This window comes from Pavona decussata, unplaced genomic scaffold, assembly GCF_977016875.1.
Source record: "Pavona decussata unplaced genomic scaffold, jaPavDecu1.1 SCAFFOLD_64, whole genome shotgun sequence".
NCBI lineage: Eukaryota > Metazoa > Cnidaria > Anthozoa > Scleractinia > Agariciidae > Pavona > Pavona decussata.
In genome coordinates, this window is record NW_028145484.1 from 5,858,558 (window position 1) to 5,885,963 (window position 27,406).

A 27,406-nucleotide genomic window follows, 5' to 3' on the forward strand; every position below is an offset into this window, starting at 1 on the left:
AACGTAAGAATAGAACCCCCAAACGTAAGGATACAACCTTTAAACGGAAGAACACAGCTCCCGAACGTAAGGATAAAACCCCCAAACCTAAGAATAGAACCCCCAAACGTAACGATACAACCACAAAACGTAAGAACACAACCCCCGAACTTAAGAATACAACCGCCAAACGTAACGATACAACCCCTACACGTACGAATAGAATCCCCAAACGTAAGAATAGAACCCCCAAACGTTAGAAGAGAACCCCCAACTGTAAGAATAGAACCCCCAAACGTAAGATTACAACCCCCAAACATAAGGATAGAACCCTAAAATGTAAGAATACAACCCCCAACTTTAAGAATAGAACCTCAAAAGGTAAGAATACAACCCCCAACTGTACGAATGGAATCCCTAAACGTAAGAATAGAACCCCCAACTGTAAGAATAGAACCCCCAAACGTGAGAATACAACCCCCAAACGTAAGGATAGAACCCCCAAACGTAAGAATTTAACCCCCGAACGAAAGGATACAACCCCCAACTGTAACAATAGAACCCCCAAACGTAAGGATACAACCTCCAACTGTAAGAATACAACCCCCGAACGTAAGAATACAACACTTCTTACAACCCCTAACTGTAAGAATAGAATCCCTAAACGTAAGAATACAACCCCTAAACGTAACAATACAACCCCCAACTGTAAGAATAGAACCCCCAAACGTAAGAATACAACCCCCAAACGTAAGGATACAACCCCCACTTATGAAGTCAGGGTGAGAGTTAAACAGAAAATTCTTTGTCAGGGCGTTATTTGCATTTAAAAATGATTACCAAGGGCGTTTTGAGACACTCTGAGATCCCTAGGGACATAAACAAGTGAAAATGCAGACTTCAAAATTTGGCCTTTTTTGACCAAACACCCTGGACTAAACCCTTAGAAAAAAGTCGATTTTTGGACGAAGTACAAATATTCTTATAAAAGCTTTCAATGGAATCAGCGTGTCCAAAAGCGTCCCCTTAGATACTTTGTAGGCCTTTCAAGGGACCAGGGACAAAGAAATAGCCCACAAAAGATGAAGTCAGGGTGAGAGTTAAACAGAAAATTCTTTGTCAGGGCGTTATTTGAAATTAAAAAATATTACCAAGGGCGTTTTGAGACACTCTGAGATCCCTAGGGACATAAACAAGTGAAAAATGCAGACTTCAAAATTTGGCCATTTTTGACCAAACACCCTGGACTAACCCCTTAGAGAAAAATCGATTTTTGGACGAAATACAAATATTCTTTTAAAAGCTTCCAATCGAATCAGTGTCCAAAAACGTCACCTGAGACACTTTGTAGGCTTCCCAATGGACCAGGGACAAAGAAATAGCCCACAAAAGATGAAGTCAGGGTGAGAGTTAAACAGAAAATTCTTTGTCAGGGCGTTATTTGCACTTAAAGATGATTCCCAAGGGCGTTTAGCAACGCTCTGAGATCCCTAGGGACATAAACAAGTGAAAAATGCCGACTTCAAAATTTGGTTATTTTTTACCAAAACCCTGGACTTACCCCTTGGAAAAAAGTCGAATTTTGGACGAAATACAAATATTCTTTTAAAAGCTTCCAATCGAATCAGTGTCCGAAAACATCCCCTGAGGCACTTTTAAGGCCTCCAAAGGGACCAGGGACAAAGAAATAGCCCCCAAAAGATGAACTTGATTGGGTTGGAAAAGTTACACAAGTTTTACTAAAAACAAAGCTAATAGAATGTTTTATTTTTGATGAAGTCACTGGAAGCCACTCTCTTATTAGCTCTTTAAATCACATAGTAGCCATCAGCATAATTTTGAAGTCTTGAGTTTTCTGTTTTGCAGTCGATTCTGAAACTTATGAAGATCTTGATCTGGCTTTGTTGTGATAATTTAGATGAGATCAAACTACAAAATAAGGATAATTTATTACTGTTACGGATTATGAGTTTACTCTCATGGAATTTCCTTCATTTTCACAAATTATTATGGTGATGAAGGTTTGCTGAATTACACTACAGTGAGAGATATTGCCGGATACTGCATACAAAGTCTTTTTAATGAGTTCTTTCATCAGTAGCTGTGGAGGATATTTCTTACAACCTGTTAAGGGTTTTGATGCTACGGGGCATTTCACTAATTCAGCCATTTGTTAAGGGTTGGGGGAATGGGGGAGTTGGGTCGCCAGATTAACAAAATATTTAATATATTTTGTCTTTGTAAACTGATGACACCTTCAACTAAATTCTCTGGTTTTTTTTTAATATTATGTCAACTGGTATATATTCCTGGGGCAACTATATTTTCACAGGGTAGCCTTTGGGCCATTGAGGGGCTCTGGAATAACTGGTCTCAAATGGCTTGTCAGGAAGTACATAAAAAGCGGCTGCAATACAGCAATAAATAGAAGCAGGTATATTCTTCTTTTGCTTGCTCGAGCAATCCCATCCGGGGCAGATTCTGGTACAATGATAAGCCGCAGGGTACGAACCTACAAACAGGAAATTAAACAATGTGCTAGTATCAAAACTCAAGGAGTATTCAAGCACTAAAAACTGAGTTTTCAAGGAGTATTCATTTGAAAGCAAGTTTACTTTGCTTGTACTATGTTTTGAAATGTTTTCATTGGTCAATACCAACTTTAAAAAAGCTCCCCCAGATATAATCTGTCCCCAATTTTGAAATCTGCGCTAAATCCCTGAATTACTTTGATACAATCCTTCATTATTTCCTATCCATCTCAACAAAAATTCAAGGAGTTTTCAGTATTTTCAAGCATTTCAGCAAAAATTTTTCTTTTCAAGGGCTTTTCAAGTGCCCTTGAAATCTAAGCTGGAATTCCAGAGCTTTTTTGAAGGACTTCAAGGAGTAGCACGAACTCTGTAGTATGTTACCTTGGACTTAAAATAATTTACCCCAAGGAATTCAAGAAATATTAGGGGGTAATTACCCCCAGGGATTTTAAGAGTAAGGGAATTCACAGGGTTTACCTATTTAAATTAGCACGTTTGTCATAACTAGGGTTAAAAAAATCCCAGGGAATTCAAGTAAGGGGCACAAAATCCCAGGGATTCCAGTAAATAAAGGAAATAGAACTAGCCTTTGGGTTAAAAAAATACCAAGTGGGTTGTGAAAATAGATCTTTCATATCTCCAATATGTTGCTAAGCAAAACGATGTCCAAGAAAGTCACAACAATCATATACAAAACTAGCATGGAGTGCAACAGTTAGTATTGTACCATAAAAAGACCAAGATGAATCACTGTACCATAAAAAATCCGATGCTGATACTCATCCACAGAAGTATGAGGTAATAACCAGCAGAATGAAACACAAGTCCGCCCAGACAGCTGACAATCATTCTAAAACAGAACATTCATTTTCAATATTGAATAAGTGAAGGACTCCAGGAAAGAATGCTCGCCTAGCATTCCAACAATGTTACACAACATCTGTTTCTTTAACAACCAAGGAATGTTCGGTACCCAAGGATGTTACAGAGCAGATGATGCTTGACCAACATTTTTTGTTGAATGAAAGTTTCCATAATGTTTAATAACGTTCATTTAGTCACATATACATCATTGCTAACAACAAAATAATGTTGCAAAACAATATTGGGATGCTAAGCTGCAGCTTAAGTGAGATTGTTTGGAATCGAAAACAGATAACCTCTACCAGCGCAATCAGAACATTAATAAGAACACCCTGACACGTACCCAAAATATTTGTAGCCACAGAATGCTAAAAGATCCAACCATTTAATCTCTGCTTGCACATTACAAATGTACATGGAGAAGAGAATGGCCATGATCTCCACAAACAGCCACACTAATGCAGAACTTGCTGTGATGCCGAGCTGTTCAGGAGTGAATCTGGTAAAAAAAAATTGATTGTTTTCATTATTCTCATAACCTGTTTGGTTAATAAATTAATTGACATTTTAAGGAGAATCTATGCATTGGTCATACCTGTTTTGGGTTCCCATGACTAGACCAGCTACAAGGATGTATGTAACAAAAGCCATCACTGTTGAGAGAGAGAAAAACGGCCTTGGAAGCTTGAAGGACATTATGTACCAGACCTCGCAATCTCATTGATTATCCAAGTTCCATTTTTAACTGAGTGCGAAAAATCTGAAATCTTGTTCTCATTTCACAGACAACTAATGACATCTAAAATCTTATAGAGTGGTATTTCACAGTTTATATCAGGATGGCTTAAACAAGGTAACAAATCACAACTAAGGAGAAATTTAATATTCATATCGGGATCCTTTACAGAACTAGTCTACTAACTAAAAAAATATAAAAATCAAACACTTGAAAGTACATTTTGTGTAACCTTTTGGAATCTAACACCAGTAGGAAAAAGGTAAGATCATATGTAAAACAAATACTGTCAAAAATAATAAACCAGGAACAGCAACTAAGCACTGGGCCCTTTTTTCTGCTTCAGTTTGCTGAAATTCACTTATTAACAGTACAAAAATATTACTGTTACCTGGAATGTAAAGATCAGGAGCATTGATTTCATATCTTGGGGCAACAGGTTCTGCCTTGTTATACTGTACTGACCAGTTCTAAGTGTGAAAATAACAAAAGTGTCCTTAGCAGCATGGTAAGGTAGGTTCATACCTGGGCCCAAAGCACAATAATTTATTAAGTTAACTCAGTGACAGGGTGAACTTTGTTTCCGGTTCAATTTATTACTCATCAAGGAAGATTTTTCATGGCAAAAGATTTTTGCCCTTAATTTTTGACTTAGAATTTGTTTTGCCTTTGGTTTACATGGTAAATTATCTTTTCAAAAACGTTTCAACAAGCAAGAGGAAAACATTGCTTAACTTTTAATCTTGGTATAGCCTTAATTGGCTTTCAAACTGGGTCCTGAGCCATGTGCAGCCCACACTTATATTCAAGTTTAACTCCATCTCTGTACCTGATCTAACTAGGAATTTTACTTAAAAGAATTTTGATTAAGAGACTTTTCGCAGGTTTCCTTTTTAGAATTGTTTGACAGTACCCATTTGCTAGTACCTGTTGTGTGAGCTACATTGTATAATCTGGAGAAAAGTTTCCTTACAAAGGAGACACCACCACGATGGAACCTTAAACCAAATTAAAATTCTGCCCAACAACAAGAAAAACATGTTCCCCACCTCAACTTAACACCATCTTAATAATAACAACAAAAACAAAAATAAATTTAAGGCAACACACATAGATTGTACATACTTTGTGTGTGAAGGGGAAAACCAGAAGTCCCAGCTTTTTGACAACATATGATGTATCTACAGCAAAGTAATACTTTAATTTTGACACTGACACAAAACGGTCAATCTGGAAAATAAAAAAAGTACATGCTTATCGAATGCTGCTTCAGTGGCATACATTACTGCCATGTACAATATCATGAATATTGCAATAATACAAATTATGTAAGTAATTGGGTAAGTCTTTCAACACTCATCAGTTTTGCTATTTTATATTTTTAGATGCCCAACACCTTAGGTGATTCAAAAAGCTCCCCTACATATACTAATTTACTATTCCTAAACATTGTTTCTTGACAATAAGTTTTGTGATCCTTTGGATCACTACTTGTCATCTCTTGTCATCTCCACATTTAAAACTGAACCAACATTAGCATGCACAACAACAATCATGAGGGTTGTCGCCCAAAACTTGGCAGGCCATGGTGGAAAACTTTTATTTGAAGCACTAATGTCTCACAGTTTTGGCTCCTGACCTCTGACTTAACAATTTGAAAATACTTTTTACACAGCATATTTCAAAACAACCCATACATGTTTTTCAACATATTCTTTTCCTTGGTTAGCCATCTGTGCTCCATAGCCAACAGCTACATTAGCCATTGGACCCTGTAGAAATTCATTTCCAGCAAACTGTCCAAACCCGGGTGGCATTCCTCCCATGCCCTGCCTGTTCTCTGTACTGGTGTCCTCAAACAGGGGGGTGGGGCCACTGGGGCCCCCATATGGACCCCCATGGTATTGACCTGTGAAACAACAGCGAAATATCACAGGTTAAAATCAGAGAAATTTGGAAATCACAGAGGTTGGCATCCATAAACAATCTTGAATATATTGTCAGCCTTACATAACTCTACTTTTAAAATGAATTGCTTATTGATCAGTTCCATCATGCATGCTTAGTTCCACAACAGAAAATGTTGTAGTCCAGCATAATTATTCACACAAGGAAATTACAGTTAAAATGTTGCAGATATCATTATTTTGGTTTGAATGAAGACACACTGTACCTGGCACGTTTCGTTTCTGGACGGGCGGCCTTTGGCTGTACATATCAGAGTTATCTGAACAATAATAACAACAACAACAACAACAATTTAAACTTGTGAACACTACATAACTTTCACCAAATGTTTGTACACACATTAAACAATACCCTTAAGTTTCAAATGCTCCTATTACAGATTGTAAATAGTTAGAATGCAATTACTCTGTTTTATGATTTAAGTAGTTTAGTCTCAACAATTTATGGATCTAAGTTGAGTACATTTTCCATCACATTTTTACACGACCCACAAGCTGTGAAGCTTTAACATTTTATCGTGTTTAAATAAATAAAGGTGATACAATCAAGGCTAGTCTTAAAACCCAGCTTTATGTGTGCCTTTGCTTATGAAAAGAACACAAACATAAAAAAAGTTATTTCTAATAATCTGCTGTCTAGATTCATGGAACATCACTGATAGGGTTCCAGCTGGAAACACTAATCAGACATATCATTAGGTAAGGAATTTTATCAGAACTTTGTATAAAATTATTTAAATTTTTTGATAGGGGGTGGCTTTATAATGGTACATTGTCCATTTGTAACTTATGTTCATTTCTGTAAATAAATCCACACTGATAAATTTGTAACACTCGCAAATTTAAACAATGTATGTTGATGATTTAACTGTTGGGCCATACTTATTACAGTTATTTATGGTATCTACACCAGAATCTCAAAGGTATGTGCAGAGAGATCAGTTTATCAATGGTTATCATATTAAATACTTTCTCTATCATAGATATCAGTCCTCTCAAAATGTTAACTCAGGCTGACAGCTGTTGATTCTGTTGATTTTGCTGCCTCCAAACACAATTCCATTACTGTTTTGGATTATTAACTGAATTATTTCACATCTGTTTGATTTTCTCTTACCACAATAAACATAATTATTAGTAAAAGATTTTGGTGAAAGTTTAGATTTTCTGAATTGCACTGTTAAAAGGTTAATATACAGCTGCAGTGCCTGTTTTTACTTGTTATATATTATGATATACTGTCCACTTAAATTATTTCAAATAATAAACAATTACTAATTCTGCACTGGAACATTTTTAATTATGAAAAACTTATTTTCTATCACACATCTACCAAAATTGATCATTGCTATGTAGGACTGTTTATTCAATTATTTATTTATTTATTTATTTATTTATTTATTTATTTATTTATGTACTATGAGATATAAAATATTCAAATTATGTAGTTTAAAACTGTTATTTCTAAAAAGTGAATGCTTTCACAGAAAATGTTTTGGCAACAAAAGTTTCAGTTGTCCTTCATAAGCAGTTAATTTGCAAAGGGTTACATTATGATTAAGAAGATAGACTATTATATACACAGATGAAAGCACTTCTTTGAACAGAGTTTAGAAAAAGAGTTTAGTTTAAAAGAGAGAAATTAAGAGTGGAGCATTAATCTCACTACTGCAGAAATTTAAAACTGATGCATGTTTATACAAGTGCGAAGAGCATATGATACACAGAATACATGCAGAAAGATTAGCGAAGAGATACCATCATATGGTGAACGTCTTCGAGGAGAAGTTTGCGTTGAGTAGAAGTTAGAGTCTAAAGAGAAAGGAGAAATGAAACTGTAAATAACATTACCGGTAATATTAACACACAGGTACAAATGGTGGTAATAGTGATTTTCATGGTACTTACAGACATGTAGTATAATCATGACATACAATTCTTTTATAATAATAATAATAATAATAATAATAATAATAATAATAATAATAATAATAATAATAATAATAATAATAATAATAATAATAATAATCCATTTATATAGATAGTGCCTTTTCTACAAGATTCAAAGGTGCTGTTTACAAAAAATTAGATAGAACTAACAAAGTAGAAATCATTATGATCACAAGAAATTTTTCATTAAACTAGATGCTAACTACAAGATAAATAAATGTACACAATTACAAAAATCAGATAACAAATAAAAAAACATCATGATTCATAAGCTCGCATAAAAAGAAATGTTTTAAGTTTGCGTTTAAAATCATCAATTGAGTTTGCAGATTTAGGGTGCGTTTGATTGACCCTATTCCGGAATAAGAATACATTCCGGATTATTCCAGAATAGCCATTCCATCCTTTCGTCAATAAAACGATTATTCCGTTTCTGGAATAATGCCCGCGACATAACACGCAGACAGCGGTTTTCCAAAGGAAAATACAAATTTGCGTAACATCGTGAACAGCAACATGGCGGCGACGTTGAAGGTCATTGTTGCAGGTTTTGCAACTTTTGTTGAAGAATGTCTTGAGGACGAATCTGTACAAGAGGAAGAAGATGTCTTAGAAGAGTTTCTGCCCCTGTTTTATGCAAATAACTTGTTGTCAGAGCGAAAGGCAAAGGTGAGAGCTTTCCATTTGCCTTCGCACTGGTCAGCCCGCGGCGAAATATTTCGACCACTCTCGACACTCTCCGCTTGCATAATCGCCGCAATCACTTCCCAGACTTGTTTCTTCTTGTAGTTAACATTTTGGAACATCTCTTTCTTTTATTCGTACAAGGAAATGAGGAGAAGGATCTCTTCCCGACTCCCGGAGTATCCTTTTTTGAGTAAAATTTCGTTTTGCTCGCACGCAGCGGAAGCCATTTTGTTTGTTGATTTGAAAAAAACCGCGAAGCATGACGTCATTATTCTGGATTATTCCAAGTATTCTGCTCTCTGGAGCAGAATGTTTGGAATACATTCCATGTATTCCGGAATTGGAAGAGCGTCTCAATCGAACGGTTGTTCAGGTTTATTCCTATCATTCTTATTCCGGAATAGTGTCAATCGAACGCACCCCTAATGTCCTCAGGTAAGCTATTCCAAAGTTCCGGGGCAGCAACAGAAAAAGCTTGTTTACCATAAGAATTGAGATTAAAAGAGGGTCTAACTAATAAATTTCTATTAGAGGATCTGAGATTGCGGCTGGGTGTATACAATTGAGGGAGTTCCGGTATATAGATTGGAGCTCCATCATGTAGTACTTTGTAAGGAATTAACATAATTTTAAATTCAGTACGAAAGGAGACAGGGAGCCAGTGAAGATCCCTCAGGACTTTTATAATAAGATATTTAACAATTATTCCATGAGCGTGCGTTGGATATGAGATGGTAAATAGCCATTGAGGCGCCAAGCCCCGAGTTGGCTATAACCAATCTCATATCCAACAAGCGCGAATGGAATAATTGTTCTATTAAATTCCCCGCATTTGGGTTTTGCTGTTGAAGTTTACTGAATTTTATTTTAAGTAAAAAATTCTTTCAAATTAAAACGATCGGACGTTGAGGCAACTTCCAACCAAAGCGCGCGAAACTTAATGATCACATGACACGCGCAGCTCTTTGCAAACGGAGTTGAATGAAAAATCGAAAGCGAAGAAGATCGGACACAGTCAGACATCTCAAATTCAAGAAACGTTTAAATGTACGAGTTACTTCCTTTCTGAGACAAGTATTCAAGTGCTTTTGAAGTTCCAGCTCATCGAGAAGCATAATAGTTGTGCACATTTGCGCAAATGTTTTGCTGTGTGGTGCCGAGCGAAGGAAGGGATCAAGGACGGCTTTTTCTACGCTGAACTGAATTCCTCGCAGAGGTTCTAAAGCACTTAACAAGTCCAAGTGTATGAGGTACAACCTCACTGAGCCAAGCATTCAGTGCAAGTTTTTAAAATTCAAGCTTATCGAGAAGTGTAAGAGCTGTGCACATTTGTGCAAATGTTTTGCTGAGTGGTGCCGAGCGACGGAAACGAACATTATGGCCGCCGCTCGTAAGGATTTCATAGATGAACTTTTGTAACTGGAGCCCTCGTAAATGCGTAGAAACGTTAAAAGGCAGGCATTAAGCTCTTCTTAAGAAATTTCTTCGATCAGATTTAACCTCTTGCCGCTAGGATTTGCACGCCATCCTGAAATTTTTGAAGGTAACCGGTTGTTATGTTGTTGTTGTTGTTAATTTTATGTGATCTAAATCGTTAAATCGTGCAATTTTTCTGATTCTAAAGGAAACTTCAGAGATACGTACCATTAAATAGTGTCACACCGAACTTTGTGGCTTTTGTTGTTGTTATATTGAGATGGCATTGTCTAGTATTTCTTTCTGTTCCTTTTTTCTTCATTTTTCCGAAGAAACTTTCGCTTCCCACCGAAAAAAACTTTAGCTTAGCGACACCTAGGGCATTTGTTTTCCATATAAGGTCAAACTACGGTATATGAGCTGATAACCGGGATTTAGTGAACCAATCAGAACGCTAGAAATGCAATATCCGAGGCTGAGAATTTAATAAAATAAGATATACGTTAGAGCCCTATCATTACGATTATCAACAGGAGACAAATTTGGTAGTACCAATCTCGGTGTTTTTCAACAGAAATTTTCATTGACTTCTTGCTGAGAGCTGTGGTCTTAATGGCCATTTCGAAGCTAAAGATGGATCATCAGTTTAGATGAACAACCCATTTCACAAATCATCCACAGAAGACAGACTATCTGTCTCAGACATATAATTTGTCTTAAGAGACCGATAAGTCAATCCATGTGCAAAGTAAAAACAGCCATCCAGCTACAAAAGTACAAAATCATGCTGATCACATTCTGGTACTGAGGGTGCTCACAGCCAAGGTTTGATTTTGTTCCCAGTGGTCCTTTTACATCCCCATATTAGAGATGCGACAGGAATTTCTACATGGCCATCCCAGCTAAATGAAGGCCCAACCAACCTCCCAAATCACAAAATATATAAAAAGCTGCCACTTTTTATACCCGTCCGAATTTAGTGAATGATTAAACAGGCTCTTATAACTGACACTTCAATTATTTTACACCAACATTGCAACAAGAATCAAATAATAAAACCACTTCAAGAAAATGAGTCAAAGGGGTAAACTTAAAAGATAAAACTGCCTTTAGTTGATAAGAAGTCTCATGTTTTGTGAAACAGACAACATGAGTAACATGGGAATCGTTCTGACAAATAACTCTTTGTTAACTTCTCAAATCCTTCTCCAGTGTACAAACAGGTTAAATATTCACGCAAAATTATTTGAAAAGAGTAAAGTTTTTCAGCGGCAAAGATAGTCCTAGGATGTTTGCAAATGAAAATGAAATTGTAAGCACAAGAGATTATAAACAGCAATAAGAAGTAAGCGTTTCATAGCACGAAGGTGTATTAAACTTGAGTGAAGATCACGCCAAAAAATAGAGAAATACGTCAATATTTTACCTCCCATGGGTGGGTCCATGATTCTGTAGTCCTTTTATACAAAGTCACTACTAAACACACTCTTCTTGTGTCAGATTAGCAAGAAACTTCGCTGTCGTTTCGTTCTCTTTGCTTGACGCTTGCGCAGAGCATTCAAGTAACGTGGCATTAACGAGAAGACTGGGGCGAGGAAGCGTGACCACCGTAGCTCAAAGCGACCTGACATGGTCTGTAAAGCCTTTTTGCTTTAAAAATGTTCTTGAAACTGTTAAGAATCATTAGTAACAAAATGATGGGTAGGAAAATGAAGAAAACAGAAAAAAAAAATGAAAAAAGAAAAGAAAAGACAAAATCCAGAGGAACACAACTGTCACGCAGTCACTTTGCGTGACAGGAAAGAGACCTTTCGGAAAATTATAAATAGAACATTTTTCGCAATTATTCGTATATTTCTTCCAATTCTTAAGCGAAAAATAGTGCTTTTGAAACTTACATGACTGATGAGGTCGTCATTTGAAGTGAGCCAAACACTTCCTTGCTGCAGCGTTGCGTGACAAAACAAACACCGCTGAAAGATACGCTCCATGCCATGCCAATACCTTTGTACCGTAAAGTGTCGAATTTCAAGTTTTCTAGATCCAGTGTTTTGTCTCACGGTGAACTGTGACTTGCTGGGAGCTGGAAAACGTTTGGATCCTCTCCATTCAGGAAGCTGCGAGGAATATGTAAGACTTGCATGATGTCTAACCCTGTAATCTTGTCCTAAGCTCGGTAATCTCTCTTAAACTAGTTATATTTTTATCAATTCCGTTTCTCCGTCGGATTGTTGTTTTCGTGTCGTCTGCCAATAGGTTTGTTTTTGTAACAGACTGAGATATAAGTGTTATAGAATTTATCTAAACCATCTAGTCTACGCAAGCTAAAAAGCTCTCATGAATTGCTTCATGAGCATGCATGCGTTGGACATTTTAATATTACGGCTCAGTTGAGAATCTGTTCTAGATCTGGAAAGTGCGATAAGATATCGTTTGGTCGAGTTCTTTGTCCAGTATCGTGTACGTTTTTATATTCAATACCTGGGTGGGAAGGTGTAGAATTGCTGTAATGGGAACAATTTAGCTGTAGTCTCATCGTACAGGAGGGAAAAGATTTCCATTACCCCCATGTTGTGCCCCCTCCAAGGTTCATGGTTCATCAAATAAATACGGACAAAGTGAGATACGTCACTGCTTCTAAAGAGGATCCATTTGCACCACATGGAAGGTCATTGTAAGTTCTTCTTAAGGGGTGGTGGGTTTCAGAAGAAAAGTACTATGAAGTTTAACTGGAATGTCCAAAATTGGGGTGGGGTGGGGTGTGTGTGGAGTAGCGGAGGAGGGGTTGTCCAACAAAGTTGTTGTTTTGGAACTTATAAAGTGGTTGTAGTATTAGAGGTGGTTTTAGGTGACAAGATATAAATAATAGTATATTTATTACTTGTATTGTTCCAAACAATGTCCATGCATACCCCTCCGATCAACTGAAATTGATTTTTTATGTGGAATTCCCCCACCCCACCCCACTTCCTCCCTCTCTAGAAATTCCACCTTGGCCTTTGACAAGGACCCCCAGTTCCGTGGATGTCCATTGGAATGACCATTGGCAAATGATTCAAACCCAGTCAAAAGGTATACCATAAGAAAGCAGTAGCAGGATACATGGAGAGGCTGAAACTTGTACTGGGTTTGAAAGTAGGTTGGAAAAAATTATTAATCCAAGCAACAACACTTATCAGATATCAGACATTTGGTTCAGTTTTTAACAAAATACTGTTTTTATTCAGGGGTTTTGTAGGAATGTTGATCTCCTTGTTGTTTATCATTTTGAGTGGTCTGGATGTTTTGTTCTTTTTCCTGCCATCTCCAATTGATCCCAAACCTTACAGGTACGTTATACGGTGAACATGTTTTATATTTTTGACTTTTATGTGACAATGATTCTTAACTTCACTCCAACTGAGTAGCTCAGGGAAGGAGATGGCCTACACCTGTACCCACCCCCTGAGGAGACAGCTAGGAGGGAGGGAACATGCCTCCTTCCCGCTTTCCCCTTGAGGGGTGGTTATGGCTACATGTAGCTTAGGTGGGGGGAGAGTATGAGGAAGGCGGGGATCCAAATATTAAATGGGGTGTGAAGCTTGTTCTTCAAACCATGGCCCTTTTTTCAGACCAAAATATGTAATTTTCCAGCACCCATTTTCAGACCTGGGCGTTGTTCAAAGCCCAATTAAGCTAATCCTGAATTAACGCAAACTTTGACTCGATTTTAATTGCTAATTAATAAAGATTCTTCCAAAACATTTTTGGCCCTCAGTTTTTACTTAGACTTTTCTTTACCTTTAGCTCGAAATTACCCTTTAAAATGAATGAGATGAAAACCTTGATTAACTTCTAATCGTGGTTTAGCGTTAATCGGCTTTCGAACAACTCGGCCCTGGTTTGTAAAATCCATACCTGTTTTATTTTTCAGACTACCAGACCAAAAAGGTTAAAAAACATACTGTTTGGCACTCCACATACCAAAATAGCTTGCATAGGAGAGTAACCCTCCCGCTTCCCCACAAGGAATGGTACTCCTTGAAATGCTGGGGGGGGGGGGGGGGGTATCCAACATGTCTCTTTTTCCTTTTGTGAGATGATTCTTGACTCTTATTGAATTCTAACCCCTAAAACAAAAACTCTTAATTCTGACACACTGAAACAGAAAAAAAGATATATTAGATCCAATTCTAGGACAAAATGACCCTTGAACCATAGCCCCTTGCCCTGTAAGGGACCAGGGGGCTCATATACATCCCATTTACCTGGCTGAAATCACTTTCTTTCTTTCTCCAAATATATTAGTTTACCAAGGATGCCAAAGTTTGAAGGAGTGCTAGAAGTTAACAGCAACTTAACTAAAACAAAAAGGTTGTTTGAAGGACAGCTGATTGGTCCAGAATCTATTGCGGTTGATAGCACAGGTAATCAAGGCAAGGAATTTCTGTATCACACTTTTGTACTGGTAGGTATTATAAATATTATGAGTGGTCCATGCCCACCCCCCTCCCCTCCCCCCAAGGAGGGTCATCGGAAATCGAGATACTCAGGTTTCCTATGGGTGGTGCCCACTAATGCAGGGATATTTTTGCAAGGTCTAAAACTATCCGGAGAAAGCAGAAATTAGCCGATGCTCTTGGTATTTAAAAAGACAATTGGGGGTAACCATGCATTTTTCAGAGACCATAAAGCTTCAACTGATAAAAAATGCCATATGTCACTTTGTATTTCAGCACTTTTTAGAATTATTGTTTCTTACTTATCTCTCAAAAATGCATGGTTACCCCCAATTTTCTTTGTGGATTCCAACAGCCCTTGCTAAGATGTGCTATTCCCACATAGTAATAAGCTGTGCAAAAAACCTCAGCTGCATTAGTAGGCACTGTCCTAAAACAATTAATTTTGAGCTATCAATATTCAATCAAGTAAGTGCATTGTGTCTTTTTCTTTGTGGAAAAAGAAGTGTGCTATTGCAGACTAGTAAGCATGTTATTGCTAAGGGGGCCAGACTCAGGATTTTTGTTTTTAATTTCCAAGGCACTCTGTACACTGGCTTAGCAGATGGCAGAATTGTCAGACTTGAAGGCGATAAAGTGATAGAGGTTGTTCGAACTGGCAAGCCACCTTGTGGTAAGTTAGTACCTTCAGTTCATTGAGATGCAACTTAAAATCTATATGCAGGATACAGGACACTATGAATTAATATTCAGGAAATACATTCATGACTTCAGTCAACTCAAATATTGCCATAAAGCTGGTTGGGGTTCTTACTGGTGTAGGATGGTGTAATGGGCGGCTTGCAAACTTGTTTGGTCCATATGACAAAATATAAAATGTTGTCCTAAACATCAAAACACTCTAAAGAATGTTCCAGACGAAGAAGAAGTAGAAAAATCAGAAATTTTTTGCAGCTGGGTTAGCGTCTGTCTTTGTCGATAACAACTATACTTGTGTCCGATATTTTTTCAATTAGCATTCCATAATCTTGATTTGTTTCCCTTACAGGCACTCCAGAGTTTGAGCCGACTTGTGGTCGTCCCTTGGGGATGCGTTTTGACAGATATGGAATCAATCTGATAGTAGCTGATGCATATTTTGGCCTGCTTGAGGTGAACCCAAGAGCGAGAACAGTCAATACACTTGTACCCTCATCACCAGGGGCAAATGGCAAACCATTTCGATTTGTTAATGACTTGGATATTGCACGCGATGGTACAATCTACTTCACTGATTCAAGTAGCAAGTGGCAGAGGCGACAATTCTGTCATTTGTTCTTTGAAGGAGATGCAAGTGGAAGATTAATGGCGTATCATCCCAAGACGGGAGACTTGGAGGTTCTAATGGAAGGTCTGCATTTTGCTAATGGTGTCCAGCTCTCACCAGAGGGAGACCATGTGCTTGTGGTAGAAACTACCATGTCAAGGATAATAAAGTAAGGAATTGTTGGAAACTATATTTTGTAAAGATAGATGGAAGATGATTTAAAATGTACCTCATAGCAGTAAAAAGGGACTCCAAATTATGAAGCTTTACACAAAGTGTACATTGTCTTTTTTTCAGGTACTACATTAAAGGGGAGAATGAAGGCAAATCTGAGGTTTTTGTACAAAACTTGCCAGGATTTCCAGATAACATACGTCTGAGCAGTCAAGGGGGTTACTGGGTTGGTATATCACTGGCAAGAGGAGAAACAGCCGACCTGATCACACAGTATCCCAGGGCAAGGAACTTTCTAGCTAAGGTAAAAGAGGGACAAGTGCCACCTAATACAATACATAACCTATGTCGTAACAGCCGTTATAGACTGCAAAACAGTCAGGATTTTAAATCAATAGAAGGGCGCATGCACCTGATAGTCACAAGCATCTCTCCATACACATACAGACCTTTTGTTTGATGACCCCATGCATTTGTTGACAGACCAATACTGCAACTGTTTTGCAGTCTAGAGCAGTTACCAATAGCACAGTTCAAGTTATGTTTTGGTAGATATCAATCAAAGAAAAGCTGTTGAAATCATTATGAATTTCATATATTTCACCTTTATATCTTCTCCTCTGTGGTTATATTATGAATTCACAAAATGACCAGCTCCCAGTTGCGGCGACCCTAAAAGCCAGAACGGAGTAATGGTGGAATGGCAGAAATCACCCCAAATCCTAAAACAGGGAATGGGTTAGGGTAAGCCCATTCTGTGTTTTAGGATTTGTGGTGATTTTCTGCCACTCCCAGGTTTCAGCTTTTAGGGTCCCCCCCCCCCCCCAGTTGACTTGATAGCTCAGTTGGTTGAGCTCTGCACCTGTATCACAGAGGTCATGGGTTCAAATCCTGTTCAAGCCTGATATTTTTTGAAAGTTGCATACATATCTGCAATGGTCAATCCTTCATGTATGTATTACATGTAATATTCCAGGTGCATTTGGCAGACATGGCTCACTGACGGAAACAAAAAAGAGACCAAGATAGCACTGAGCTGACTGAACCATTTACTTGTAGTTACAACTCACACTTACTCTGTTGTTTAACATGTTTAGGTGTTTTCCCTGCCATGGTTAGCTTCTGTCATTAAACCGACAAACAGCCTTGTAGTGGAATTGAATGAGAATGGTCAGATTACAAGAAGCCTACATGATCCAACTGGGAGCATTGTGCCTGACGCAAGTGAGGTACATGATGAAGGTGACGTGCTGTGGCTAGGCTCATACCACTCTAATTTCATTGGCAAGTTGGAACTTAAGGACTGATTAATTTAAACAACAGGACATTTGTCAAGAGTGAAGCACTTGTAAGTGTTTGTAAGAAAATGGTGTAAAGTGTGTTTATTAATACTGCATGTCAATGTGATCTGACAGAAATATAGAAAAAATTGTGTATTTCTGATAGTCCTTTCAGGAGATTTTAATATTCTGACAGTTGTTGTTTCAGCACAAGTTTAATTTAAGTTTAGTTTTAGCACAAATTATCAGAGAATGTCACATAATACATCTGTAAATTCAGTCACATCTTTATTAGTTGTTTTGAGACAGATTCACAAGTGTTATAAGATGAAATTGAAGTGTTGCCATGAAAATAAGTAACTTTGTTTAACAAAACCCCACGTCTAATAAGTTGTTAGCTGATGCATTATGTAAACATGTTTGTATCTTCAACAATTATGGTTGTTCTTCCTGGAGATTTAATCCACAGAATGTTGTTTTATTTTCATTGTAAAACAAAGTTAAAAAAACTGGAGTGGTTGTGATTTATTACATTGTTACAATAATAATTTATTATTATCTAAGCATGGAGAAAGCTTAGATAAATTTTCATTCTTAGGGTGCTAAATTCCATTTGTCAGAACTGACTGCCTGGCCAATCATTTTCAAAATTGAACAAGAAATTTTGAAGTACCGGTATATATTGTTTCACTGAGATAAATATTACTTATCTTTGATGTAAAATTAAAATCCACACTCGTTTTCCCACTTTTACACCTAAATGGTTAAAATCTATACCCTATTTCAGACCAAACAGCTCAAAAACCATACTCTTTGGTGCTGTACACATACCCACATAGCTTTTACATTGTGTATTAGGGGTGAACCCCACGGTTATTTCACATACTCCTGCACTGCTCAACTTTGATGAGACAAGGAAACATTTTGCTACCTATTAAACCATATTTAAACATTCCAAGAAAGAGTGCAAACTTGGCAAATCCATGTAAAACTAGAAACGGTTCACTAAGCATACAGTTAGCTCTGTTAGAACTTAAACTACTAACAGCTGTTGTTTCGAAATTTGTTTTATTTACTTAAGCCATCATAAAAACTTTCCCCAATTCCTCCTGGTGTCAATGATACACCCAGTTGATAGTTCATAGGCATTTTCAGCTGAGACTCAGAAATGTTAAATACTGCAGGTATACTGAATAATGGAAATGATAGGTCTACAAGTAAACAGACACTGCGTCATCACCATCATCAGTATAAGAGTGAACACAAATGTAGCCCTGGCAGTTTGTCCCCTTGACCGGTTCTTCTTGCCGTTGAACCTCTCTGTTCCTTTTACCTGTCTTCAGCGTACAACTCTGTGGGATACTCATGTGGATATTTTGCCACGTGATCCAAACACTCCTGGTACTGGTTTTGAAGACGAGAGGGCATGGTGTCATAAACATCAGAAAACATTTCCTTGACTGGTGGTTTTAGTGTTTTTTCGGCTCTTGAAAATGCCTGCATGACTTGTTGCCGCGCTTCATTCTTCCACTCCTCCTCCATGTCATTATTCCACCAGTTTTTATTCTCCATGTAGTATCTGGATAATAAATGAATGGACACAACACATATTATTAAAAACTGTATCATTGTATAATGCCATTCGAGGGATTTGATTGGCTTAACGGCCATGGTATATGAGCCATTATACCATGGCCGAGAAATGGCAATCATTAAATTTTCTGCTGGTTATTCTTGCACAGCGAAATCAGTAAGATCTAGCAATATTTCTTGATTGTTTTTAATAAAACAATATAATTATTATTCCACTTGCGCTTGTTGGATATGAGATGATTATAGCAAACTTGGCGCTACGCGCCTCGTTGGCTATCTATCATATCATATCCAATGTGAGCTCATGGAATAATTGTTAAATATTCACCTGTCAACTGACTGAGAGGGTCAAAAGGGAAATTATTGGTGGAATAACCCAGTGATGTGTATGAGTCTACCATGATACCAAGTCAACTGTAACTAAGATGAATCACTGAATTGCAAATTAAGTAATTAAACGGATTAAATGTAGGGAACCAAGGTACCAAAATTTCTAGTCATAATCATTAGCTGATAAGCAGTTTCAAAATGTATCAGTGAGGATAAACTTTTATGTAACAACTTGTTTTGAAATTTACCTCAGTCTGTAACTAACAGGGAATGCATCACTACATTGCAGTGTTCAACATATAACTAAGCAAGTAAACAAACCAATCATTGAAACTGATTAAACGAAATTTTTAAACCAGGTGATTTCTCCCCTTGTCTCAGATTATCGTAATGAATACTGCACAAACAAAAATAAAAATTAAACCACAACATATAATTATATACCTGAGCCTTCCTATTGGATGATCCTGCTTATCCCAATAGTTCACTTCTTTAAGTGAGCGATACACTGATGAATCATCACTGGTGCTGTGGTGACCAATTCTATAGAAAGGAAAAGAAAAAAGGTTGATATAATCAGGGCTGTGAAATGGGAGGTGACTATGGAAGGAAAGACAATCACTATTTTGTATACAGCATTTCTTTGAAAAACGGTTTTAAATGATACCATGCCTTCTGAAAAAACGTTTCAAATAATTGTCCCGAAACACTGTCAGGATAAATTCCATTGAGTGAAATGGCATCGAAACTGTGATATCAGAACAGTGAATAGATGACAGTCGACAACTGGCTTCTGTATAAAATTGAAACAGGAAAGGGAAAGGAAGGAGAAATCTCTAGCTCTCTCAGTGTAACTTCTCTATCTTACCTGTAAGTCATGGCTTCAATTAAAACTGGTCTTTGATGATTGACGGCAATCTCACGGGCAGCTTTGGTGACATTGTAAACTGCAAAGACATCATTGCCATCCACACGAATTGCATTCATTCCATATCCCCTTCCTCGTCCAGCTGAAACAAATTGAAAATTTGGAGAAAGTTAGCTTTTGTCATCTCCATAGTCAATAAAGCACTATTTGAGATTTGTACAGTGTATGTAGCGTAACTGTCATCCAGCAATCAAATGAATGAAATCAAAAATTTTTGTTAGTGAACAACAAGACTTTTCTTAAACATTATAACACAAAAGTGAATTTGAAAAGCAAGGAAAAAATTGAATGTTCAGCATTTTAGTGTCAAGATGTTCATGAAAGTAAAATGTGGACCAAAGTTGTGAAACCCCAAGCAGCACAGGACAGAACTCACTCATGATTACAAGACATTGGTGGCTATAATTTGTTAACTAATATTCACATTTTAAGATTTTTTTTCATATTTTTGTTGAGTTAATAGATAAAAAGAACAGACTCACCTATTCCATCTCCCTTGTATTGTTCACTTGTAGGAGTGGATATGGCATAACCATTGTTACGACTGTTGATGCAAAAAAATTGCTTAACCCTTTAACCCCTAAGGCAAAACGACATTTTCTCCAGATCCAAGACTACAAACTCAATGTCCATGTATGATATACCATTTTAAAGCTACTCATGAGTGTATTTCATAACTCATATAATTATGAATGAGAAAAGTTATGGCTTTGAGATAAATGGCCTTAAAACGTAAAAATTTAAAACTTCAAAAACGCCCCAATCCTTGTGTATATTAGGTATACCCCTAAACTATAGCTTATTTTGCAGGTCTCAACATCTTCATTTATGTGAGAGATGTCTTAAGACCCACAAATTCTAGGGGAAAAAAGTTGAAAAGGTTATAGGGGTGGTCAGCCATATCACGTATGGGAGGGGGTTAAGTTTTTATCCTTTTAATGAGTAGATTTTCACAAGATCATCTTGGCATCAAAAATTCATAGAAATCTGTCAAATACTGACAGAGTTATGGCATTGTGTGCCAAATGGCACTCTTAGGGATTAAAGGGTTAATATTAAACATAACAAATGTTAGTTCATTACTGGTAACAATATTTGTGAAAAGTCAAATGCAAGTCTGATTAAATTATTTATTTAAACAGTGCTGTCTATGTAAGACTGCCATCATCCCGGAAGCAAAAGATTTATTTATTTTCCTGATGACTTTCACTTCAACAGGGCAAATATTATCAGTGTGAAGGAAAATGTGGAAATAATTATTCTCAACTTAGGAGTTTGTTTTCTGACAAATGACAGCTATGTTCCCTAAAGTCATTGCAAGCATTTGATCCTCCAGTTAAAATGAAAGCCAAAAGCATTTAATTTTTTTTTTCGTCAAAATTGTCAAAAGTTTTGAAAAGATAACTTGACAAACTTGTCAAATGGGAATGGAATGGTGTAACTGTTTTCTAAAAAGTTCATTTTACCAGAAGAAAATAACAGGAGCATCCAGAGTAGCAGCAAAGTTGAAGGCTGCATGAGCGTCTCCTTCACTTGCAGCTCCGTCACCAAAGTAGCACATAACGCAATTTCCAGTGCCTGCTCTTTTCACGGCATAGGCATACCCAGATGCTGAAATAAAATTTGGTAAGATTCTGTTAGCTGTAAAGAACCAGGCCCCAGTTGTTCAAAAGCCGGATAACTTTATCCGCTGGATAAGGCACTATTCAGAGTCTAAAATATACTTCACATTAAACGTTGTCCAAGGTTTTCGTTCACTCCCAAACTTAACTGTGGTTAGAGTGTGCATATTTGCTTGTACAGGAGGAAATACTGAAATCTTTGCACAGATTGAAACTGACGGATAGCGACTTATCCACTGAATAAAGTTATCCGGCCTTTGAACAACTGGACCCAGACTGATAACTCATATCATGTACTATTTCCATACCAGAAATGCTTGACCATGGTTTCAGGAGTTTTTGTGATATCTGGGTATACCTCTTTTTTTGGCATTCCCCCATGTTGTTTTGTGGGATAGCATAAAGTGGTAAGTGGTAAAAGACCCTTATTATGTCAAAATTGTTTATCTTTAGCATAGTTATTGATTAATTGTGACATATTGATCGCTACACAGCTGGTCTTCATCAGGTGACGGTGTCAGTTAGCTGTATCGATACATAAATATCACCATGTTTGGTGGTGGCTGGTGCATTTTGATCCTGGTTTCAGGTGTTAGTGATTGGAGGATTTCAATCCCCACTGTTCAGACTACAAGCTGTTCCTTCAAGGGTCTGCTGTGGTAACGATCAGCTGTTGTGCTATTTGATCGTGGGCATTAATAATAATTCAGGGATTTCAGTTCCAAAATAGGGAGCTTAAGCAACGACGATGGCAACATCAAAGAAAACATCACCTGAAAAAATATATTTAATTCATTTGTGCTACTTCGCGATTATTTAAACTCGCTCAACTTTTACAAAAATGGCGAGTTATCCAGGAACCAAATTGGTAGTAGTGGCGTACAAGTTAAGAAAGAAGATGAAAAATTCACCGTCGTGCGTTAACGTTCACCACAAAACCTTAAATGTGGTCATTTCACGTTGTTGTTTTGCAGAGGATGGCAAAGAAATGTACCAAAATGTAAAACGTACGTGCAGAGCGATTGTTTTTGCTCATAAAACCTATTGTTTTGCTGCATTGTCGTTGCCATCGCCGTCGTCGTTGCTTAAGCTCCCTAATTCCCCCATTGATGTTGTTAGCATGAAGTCTTAAAAGATGCTAATTTCACCAATCCAAAAAGTAGAGAGTGGTTACCTACAATTACTTTTACCAATACAACATGAGAAAATAACATCAAGCAACAATATTTTAAGGATGCAAAATCCCACAACAAAAAATAACTTACCATGTGGCATCTGAGTTGCTAATGTGGAAGATATTGTAACAAAGTTTAGATTTTTTGAGCCATAATGAACAGGCATTTGCCGTCCTTTTCCAAAATCATTTTCATTTGCATAACACTGGTTCATAAAGTCATCTAATGAGAACCCTCTCCACATAAGTACACCAGCTTCACGGTATTGACCAAGCACTACATCTTTGGGTAAAAGAGCTGCAGCGCTGCCAAAATGAGTGGCTTCCTCGCCGTAACTTGTCATATAGAATGAGATCCTTCCCTTAAAAGAAAAACCCACAACTTTCACATTATTTTACGAAGCAAAGGAAACAACATTTGCGGTTCAACTGGGAGGGGAGGGGGGGGAGAGATGTGGAAGTGCAAATTAAATATACATTGTACAAAAGGTCATATATGCAAGTGTTTGTTTCTGGGTATGATTATCATAATAAATTTTGTTTATTAGGTATATCTACCTTTGTCTCTTTAAATGTAATAGAGTGCAGTGCTCTATAATTCCCCCAACAATCCCTTGACTTTTTTTATAAATTTACCTGCCGCTGTGATTCATACAGGATGCGATCCATTGTATTTAATAAAGTCATCTTTTTGTACATGTCTTGTATTGTTTCTTTGTCCAGCTGGTGAAAATTTAGAAAAGAAAGAAGTTCAGAAATGCACCATTAACTGTACAGGTAAGAAACGCCCACCCCACCCCCTGGTGATTTTGCATGACTTTTCCCATTACTTTTACCTGTAAATTCTAACTCTCATGTCAGGATGAAAACAACAGTGTACTCAAAAAAATTTATGCCAAAGCAATTCCCTCTAAATGAAGCTCAAAGACTCAATGATAATAAAATCCAGCAGAGCCTTGCCAACCTTAACCTTTATGATGTTTACCGTACTGAAGTATTTTTCAAAACTGCTGTACAAGACTGGTTCAGACACTGATCTTTTGCTGGACTTAATTCATCAATTAGGTTCGGCACACAAGCGGAGCAGCATCTGGATCAGGTCTCATCGTCAAAGGACTTAAGATCATTCCAGCTTTTCTTAGTTTGTTAGCTTTCTTTATTAGTTCCTTTCTGAAAGAAGTTAAATTTCCATTTAGAAAGAGGTGCCTGGTGTGTGGACTGAAAGATATAATTTGTCAGCTCTGCAAGTTCATCAGCAAACTTTCTGTTCTCACACTGCATTTCAAGAAGAGTTTGTTGAACCATATATCATTTGTTCTTGGCTAGGCTCAAGGAAATCTTCTTTCCATCTGCACTGACTTTGGTTGCCCAAAGTCTGCACTGACTTGTTTCTTACTAGTTAAAGCTTCCTAGTTTCTTCTCGTGTGGACCCTCTATTGTCTCTCAAGTCAAGCCATCTTTATCTAAGCAGGATGGCCCTTACAGCACTAGGCTGAAGTCAAGAAAAGCCACAGGTCTTCAGGGTTGTCGCTAAGTGCCGGCTGCCGGCGAAATTCGCCGGCTGGGAAAGAGGTCATCGCCGGCTGAATTTGGGTGGCGAACACTCGGTTAAAAGGGCAATGAACAGTTCTTTGGTTACGCACTAGCAATTGTTCGATTTAGAATCATATAATATTATTCTAAGTGAAAAGGTTGAATAAACTCCTGACTACCTTGAGTATCGATGCCAAAAAGTAATTGAAATAAAGTCTTGTTTTGAGAACTTGTTTATCGTGCCCTCTTTCCGTTTTCTGCGTCCGCCATCTTGTCAACACGAAGCTTGGTAGCCCCCTGCATTCAAGGTGTTGCGAAAGATTGGTGCCGCAGTTTAAAACGTGTGGTGGAGACGTTTCACCCTGAATTTATTCAAACTTTTCTCCCTCGTATCGACGTTTACATATTTCCTTCGAATGTTTTTCGTTGTTTGGCGTTCCTTGAACTCTCTACCGGGTCTGTTCACTGTGCCCCTGACGAGAATGACAGACCTTCTGAGCATACGGAGCTTTCGTTTTTGCTTTCGTCAATCTATGCTGTTTTCTTAATTCTCTTTTTGGTGAGCTCACCAAAATACCTGCGTAAGATTTTCAATATTTACTTAACATTAAAGAAATGAGAACGAAAGCTACATCGCTTCCCACTCGTTCTGAAAAGATAAGCGCTTTTAAGTTTGCACTAGAATATCAGAAAAAACGATTCTTATAAAAGCTTAGAACTGCAAACGAAAGAGATGTCCACTCGGTCGTTCAGCTATTCATCTAGTTCCGTGGTGTTCGTTCACTCGGTTTCTCGTTCGTTCGTTTTCGCCGGCAAGCGCTCGGTAGACCGTTTGATCATTAACTCGGCATTCGGCCATCCGTTCGCTCGCGCCCAGGTGTTCGTTCGCTCAGGCTTCCGTTTGTTCGTTCGTTTGCGTTTCCGGTTTGTTCAGTTGTTCCTCCGTTTGCCCAGTTCTTCTTCCTATTCATGTGCATAAACATGTTATAAACAATAAAATTGAACCAATTAAAAGCTGTATTAAAACATTACGAAGAAGTTCCTTCATGTTTTAATACCTATGGCTGTCTTGCTACAGAGAAAGACTTCTTCTTTCTCTGATCTGACACAAATATCCAAGGCCAATGATGCCTAAAGACAGGCAAGAAGATGGAAGCACAGAGACAAATGAGGGCGTGCCTCAAAAAGAAGAACCTGGGGTAGAAGAAGAAGAAGAAGAAGAAAAAGAAGTGGAGAAAAGTGAGGAAGTGGAGGGCGAGGTTGAAGATCATGTGGAGGAGGAACAAAGGGCTTTGAGGCTGTTCCACTTGAAAGAACAAGCAAATAAAGATGACAGAAGTGATAGTGATTCAGACTATGACAGTGATTTCTTCTCAGAATCAGATGATGATCTATAAATCAGCAACAGAGCACATTAAACTTATTTTCCCATATTCAACAACCTGTGTAAATGTATTTTAATTTGCATTCATATTACAAATAAAATAATATGATATTTTTCTCTTTAATAGTTGTTTCTTTTTGCAAAAAAGAGCCCCAAGATTTCACCAGAGTGCACCAAATTGAATTAAAATTGTCAAAATTTCCTGGGGGAGGCCTCCCGTACCCCCTCCCACACCTACCCTCTCGTCAGCTCCGCCGACGGCAGAAGGCACCTCGTGCCTTCTTTAGCCGGCTCAATTTCTGAGCTAACCGGCAGACAAATTTCTTAGCTACAACCCTGGGTCTTCATGGAATCTCTGTGCTTCTTTCCCTAATTAAGGTCACTTTGTAGACTTATAAGAAAGCCATATAAGTTTTTTTTGCTATTGGTTGGAATTTCTCATTGAGGATGGAAATAATTATTAGCTCCACTTACAGAGAGTGCATATTTTTGTTACAGCTCTGCATACATTCTGCACATCTTGAGATACTCGGGTTTCCTTTGGCGTTTAAAACTATGCTGAGAAACCAGAAACTAGGAAGTACCCTTGGTATTCGAAAAGAAAATTTGGGGTAACCATGCATTTTTCAAAGATAATAAAGCTTCAATTTGTAAAAACAAAAAACGCCATACTGATACATTGCTTTGTATTTTACTGTTTTTTTTAGAATAATAATTGTTGCTTAGTTATCTCTAAAAAATGCGTGGTTACCCCCAATTTTCTTTTTGGATTCCAGTAGCCCTTGGTAAGATCTGCTTTCCCCACATAGTCGTAAACCACACAAAAATACTTCTTTATATATTGGTAGGCACCGTCCTTTTAAGAAAATCGCGACAACCGGCTGGCGCGCACGCTCTATATTAGAAGCCAAACCCCCGACACTCCCCCACGAATAACGTTTTTTTTTTCTGGTATACTGTGGTTTGGAGAATTATTAACACATCTTATAAAACAAAAAGAAACAACCGAATAGACCTCTGATCAGTAAACTCCCATTTAGCTTAATTATAAGTCTTACCTTTGGGTCGTGAGATTCATCAAAGACTTTCCCGTTTCGATCCATAACACGGTAAACTGGAATAGTTTCACCATCCTGTGGATCAACAAAGCTCATTTTCTCTGTGTAATATGAATTCTCAGCACCAGGAAATCTTGGCTTGTCTTGAAATTCATCTTCACGTATGCTGCCGGTGTCTGATGAACACAACTGCAAAAAAATTAGTTATAAGCTTAAATCATGTAATTTTAGTGCCCTGAAATCTAACTATTTCCTGATCACACAGCAGTAGCGATGGTACACGTACTCTCAACGCCTTGAAATTATTAGGAAGCGTTCTTAGTTGTGCTAATTTGCCGCGAGAGCGACGAAATACTGCCCTTGCAATCCACGTTGCGGCGGCCATATTTTTCCTCGTGACGATGGGCCAATACTCCTCCCTACCCTAGTCAGTACGGAGAATTCACGAGCCC

General features: G+C 37.7%; 3 protein-coding genes across 6 annotated transcripts; 1 reads left to right on the forward strand and 2 right to left on the reverse strand.

Moving 5' to 3' along the window:
- Nucleotides 1–1,726: 1,726 nt before the first annotated feature.
- Nucleotides 1,727–11,689, reverse strand: LOC146478745 (protein YIF1B-like). 2 transcript variants are annotated; one of them, XM_085112345.1, is made up of 10 exons: nucleotides 11,560–11,684; nucleotides 7,839–7,892; nucleotides 6,287–6,340; nucleotides 5,811–6,022; nucleotides 5,239–5,343; nucleotides 4,505–4,583; nucleotides 3,973–4,030; nucleotides 3,721–3,876; nucleotides 3,270–3,363; nucleotides 1,727–2,491 (listed from the first exon to the last, which is right to left on the reverse strand). In XM_085112345.1, the coding sequence occupies exons 1-10, from the start codon at nucleotides 11,576–11,578 to the stop codon at nucleotides 2,306–2,308; spliced, it is 1,017 nt and encodes a 338-aa protein (XP_084968471.1). In that variant the 5' UTR covers nucleotides 11,579–11,684; the 3' UTR covers nucleotides 1,727–2,305. The 2 variants fall into 2 exon arrangements, with proteins under 2 accessions (XP_084968471.1, XP_084968472.1); XM_085112346.1 differs by lacking the exon at nucleotides 7,839–7,892 and having other exon boundaries at nucleotides 11,560–11,689.
- A 441-nt stretch (nucleotides 11,690–12,130) lies between these two features.
- LOC146478746 (adipocyte plasma membrane-associated protein-like) lies at nucleotides 12,131–17,846 on the forward strand. 2 transcript variants are annotated; one of them, XM_085112362.1, is made up of 7 exons: nucleotides 12,131–12,263; nucleotides 13,361–13,462; nucleotides 14,421–14,539; nucleotides 15,153–15,245; nucleotides 15,621–16,047; nucleotides 16,176–16,356; nucleotides 17,150–17,846. In XM_085112362.1, coding segments are annotated over exons 1-7 (1,134 nt in total). In that variant the 5' UTR covers nucleotides 12,131–12,261; the 3' UTR covers nucleotides 17,360–17,846. The 2 variants fall into 2 exon arrangements, with proteins under 2 accessions (XP_084968488.1, XP_084968489.1); XM_085112363.1 differs by having other exon boundaries at nucleotides 12,262–12,389.
- On the reverse strand, nucleotides 17,602–27,385 carry LOC146478747 (2-oxoisovalerate dehydrogenase subunit alpha, mitochondrial-like). 2 transcript variants are annotated; one of them, XM_085112360.1, is made up of 9 exons: nucleotides 27,241–27,385; nucleotides 26,955–27,143; nucleotides 23,616–23,702; nucleotides 23,071–23,341; nucleotides 21,650–21,794; nucleotides 20,666–20,727; nucleotides 20,124–20,265; nucleotides 19,700–19,798; nucleotides 17,602–18,911 (listed from the first exon to the last, which is right to left on the reverse strand). In XM_085112360.1, the coding sequence occupies exons 1-9, from the start codon at nucleotides 27,337–27,339 to the stop codon at nucleotides 18,662–18,664; spliced, it is 1,344 nt and encodes a 447-aa protein (XP_084968486.1). In that variant the 5' UTR covers nucleotides 27,340–27,385; the 3' UTR covers nucleotides 17,602–18,661. The 2 variants fall into 2 exon arrangements, with proteins under 2 accessions (XP_084968486.1, XP_084968485.1); XM_085112359.1 differs by having other exon boundaries at nucleotides 27,235–27,354.
- Between the last annotated feature and the right edge of the window lie 21 nt (nucleotides 27,386–27,406).

Excerpts from the sequence above, each read along its gene's own strand:
- LOC146478747 (XM_085112359.1), bottom strand. The coding sequence starts at position 27,339 with ATGGCCGCCGCAACGTGGATTGCAAGGGCAGTATTTCGTCGCTCTCGC. Across the intron at positions 23,342-23,615 it reads TGTATGAATCACAGCGGCAG|GGAAGGATCTCATTCTATAT; the intron begins GTAAATTTATAA and ends TTTTCTTTTAAG. Across the intron at positions 21,795-23,070 it reads AGCAACTCAGATGCCACATG|CATCTGGGTATGCCTATGCC; the intron begins GTAAGTTATTTT and ends ATTTTATTTCAG.
- LOC146478746 (XM_085112362.1), top strand. Across the intron at positions 13,463-14,420 it reads ATTGATCCCAAACCTTACAG|TTTACCAAGGATGCCAAAGT; the intron begins GTACGTTATACG and ends CAAATATATTAG. Across the intron at positions 14,540-15,152 it reads TATTGCGGTTGATAGCACAG|GCACTCTGTACACTGGCTTA; the intron begins GTAATCAAGGCA and ends TTAATTTCCAAG.
- LOC146478745 (XM_085112345.1), bottom strand. Across the intron at positions 5,344-5,810 it reads AAGAATATGTTGAAAAACAT|ATTGACCGTTTTGTGTCAGT; the intron begins GTATGGGTTGTT and ends TTTATTTTCCAG. Across the intron at positions 2,492-3,269 it reads TCAGCATCGGATTTTTTATG|GTTCGTACCCTGCGGCTTAT; the intron begins GTACAGTGATTC and ends TCCTGTTTGTAG.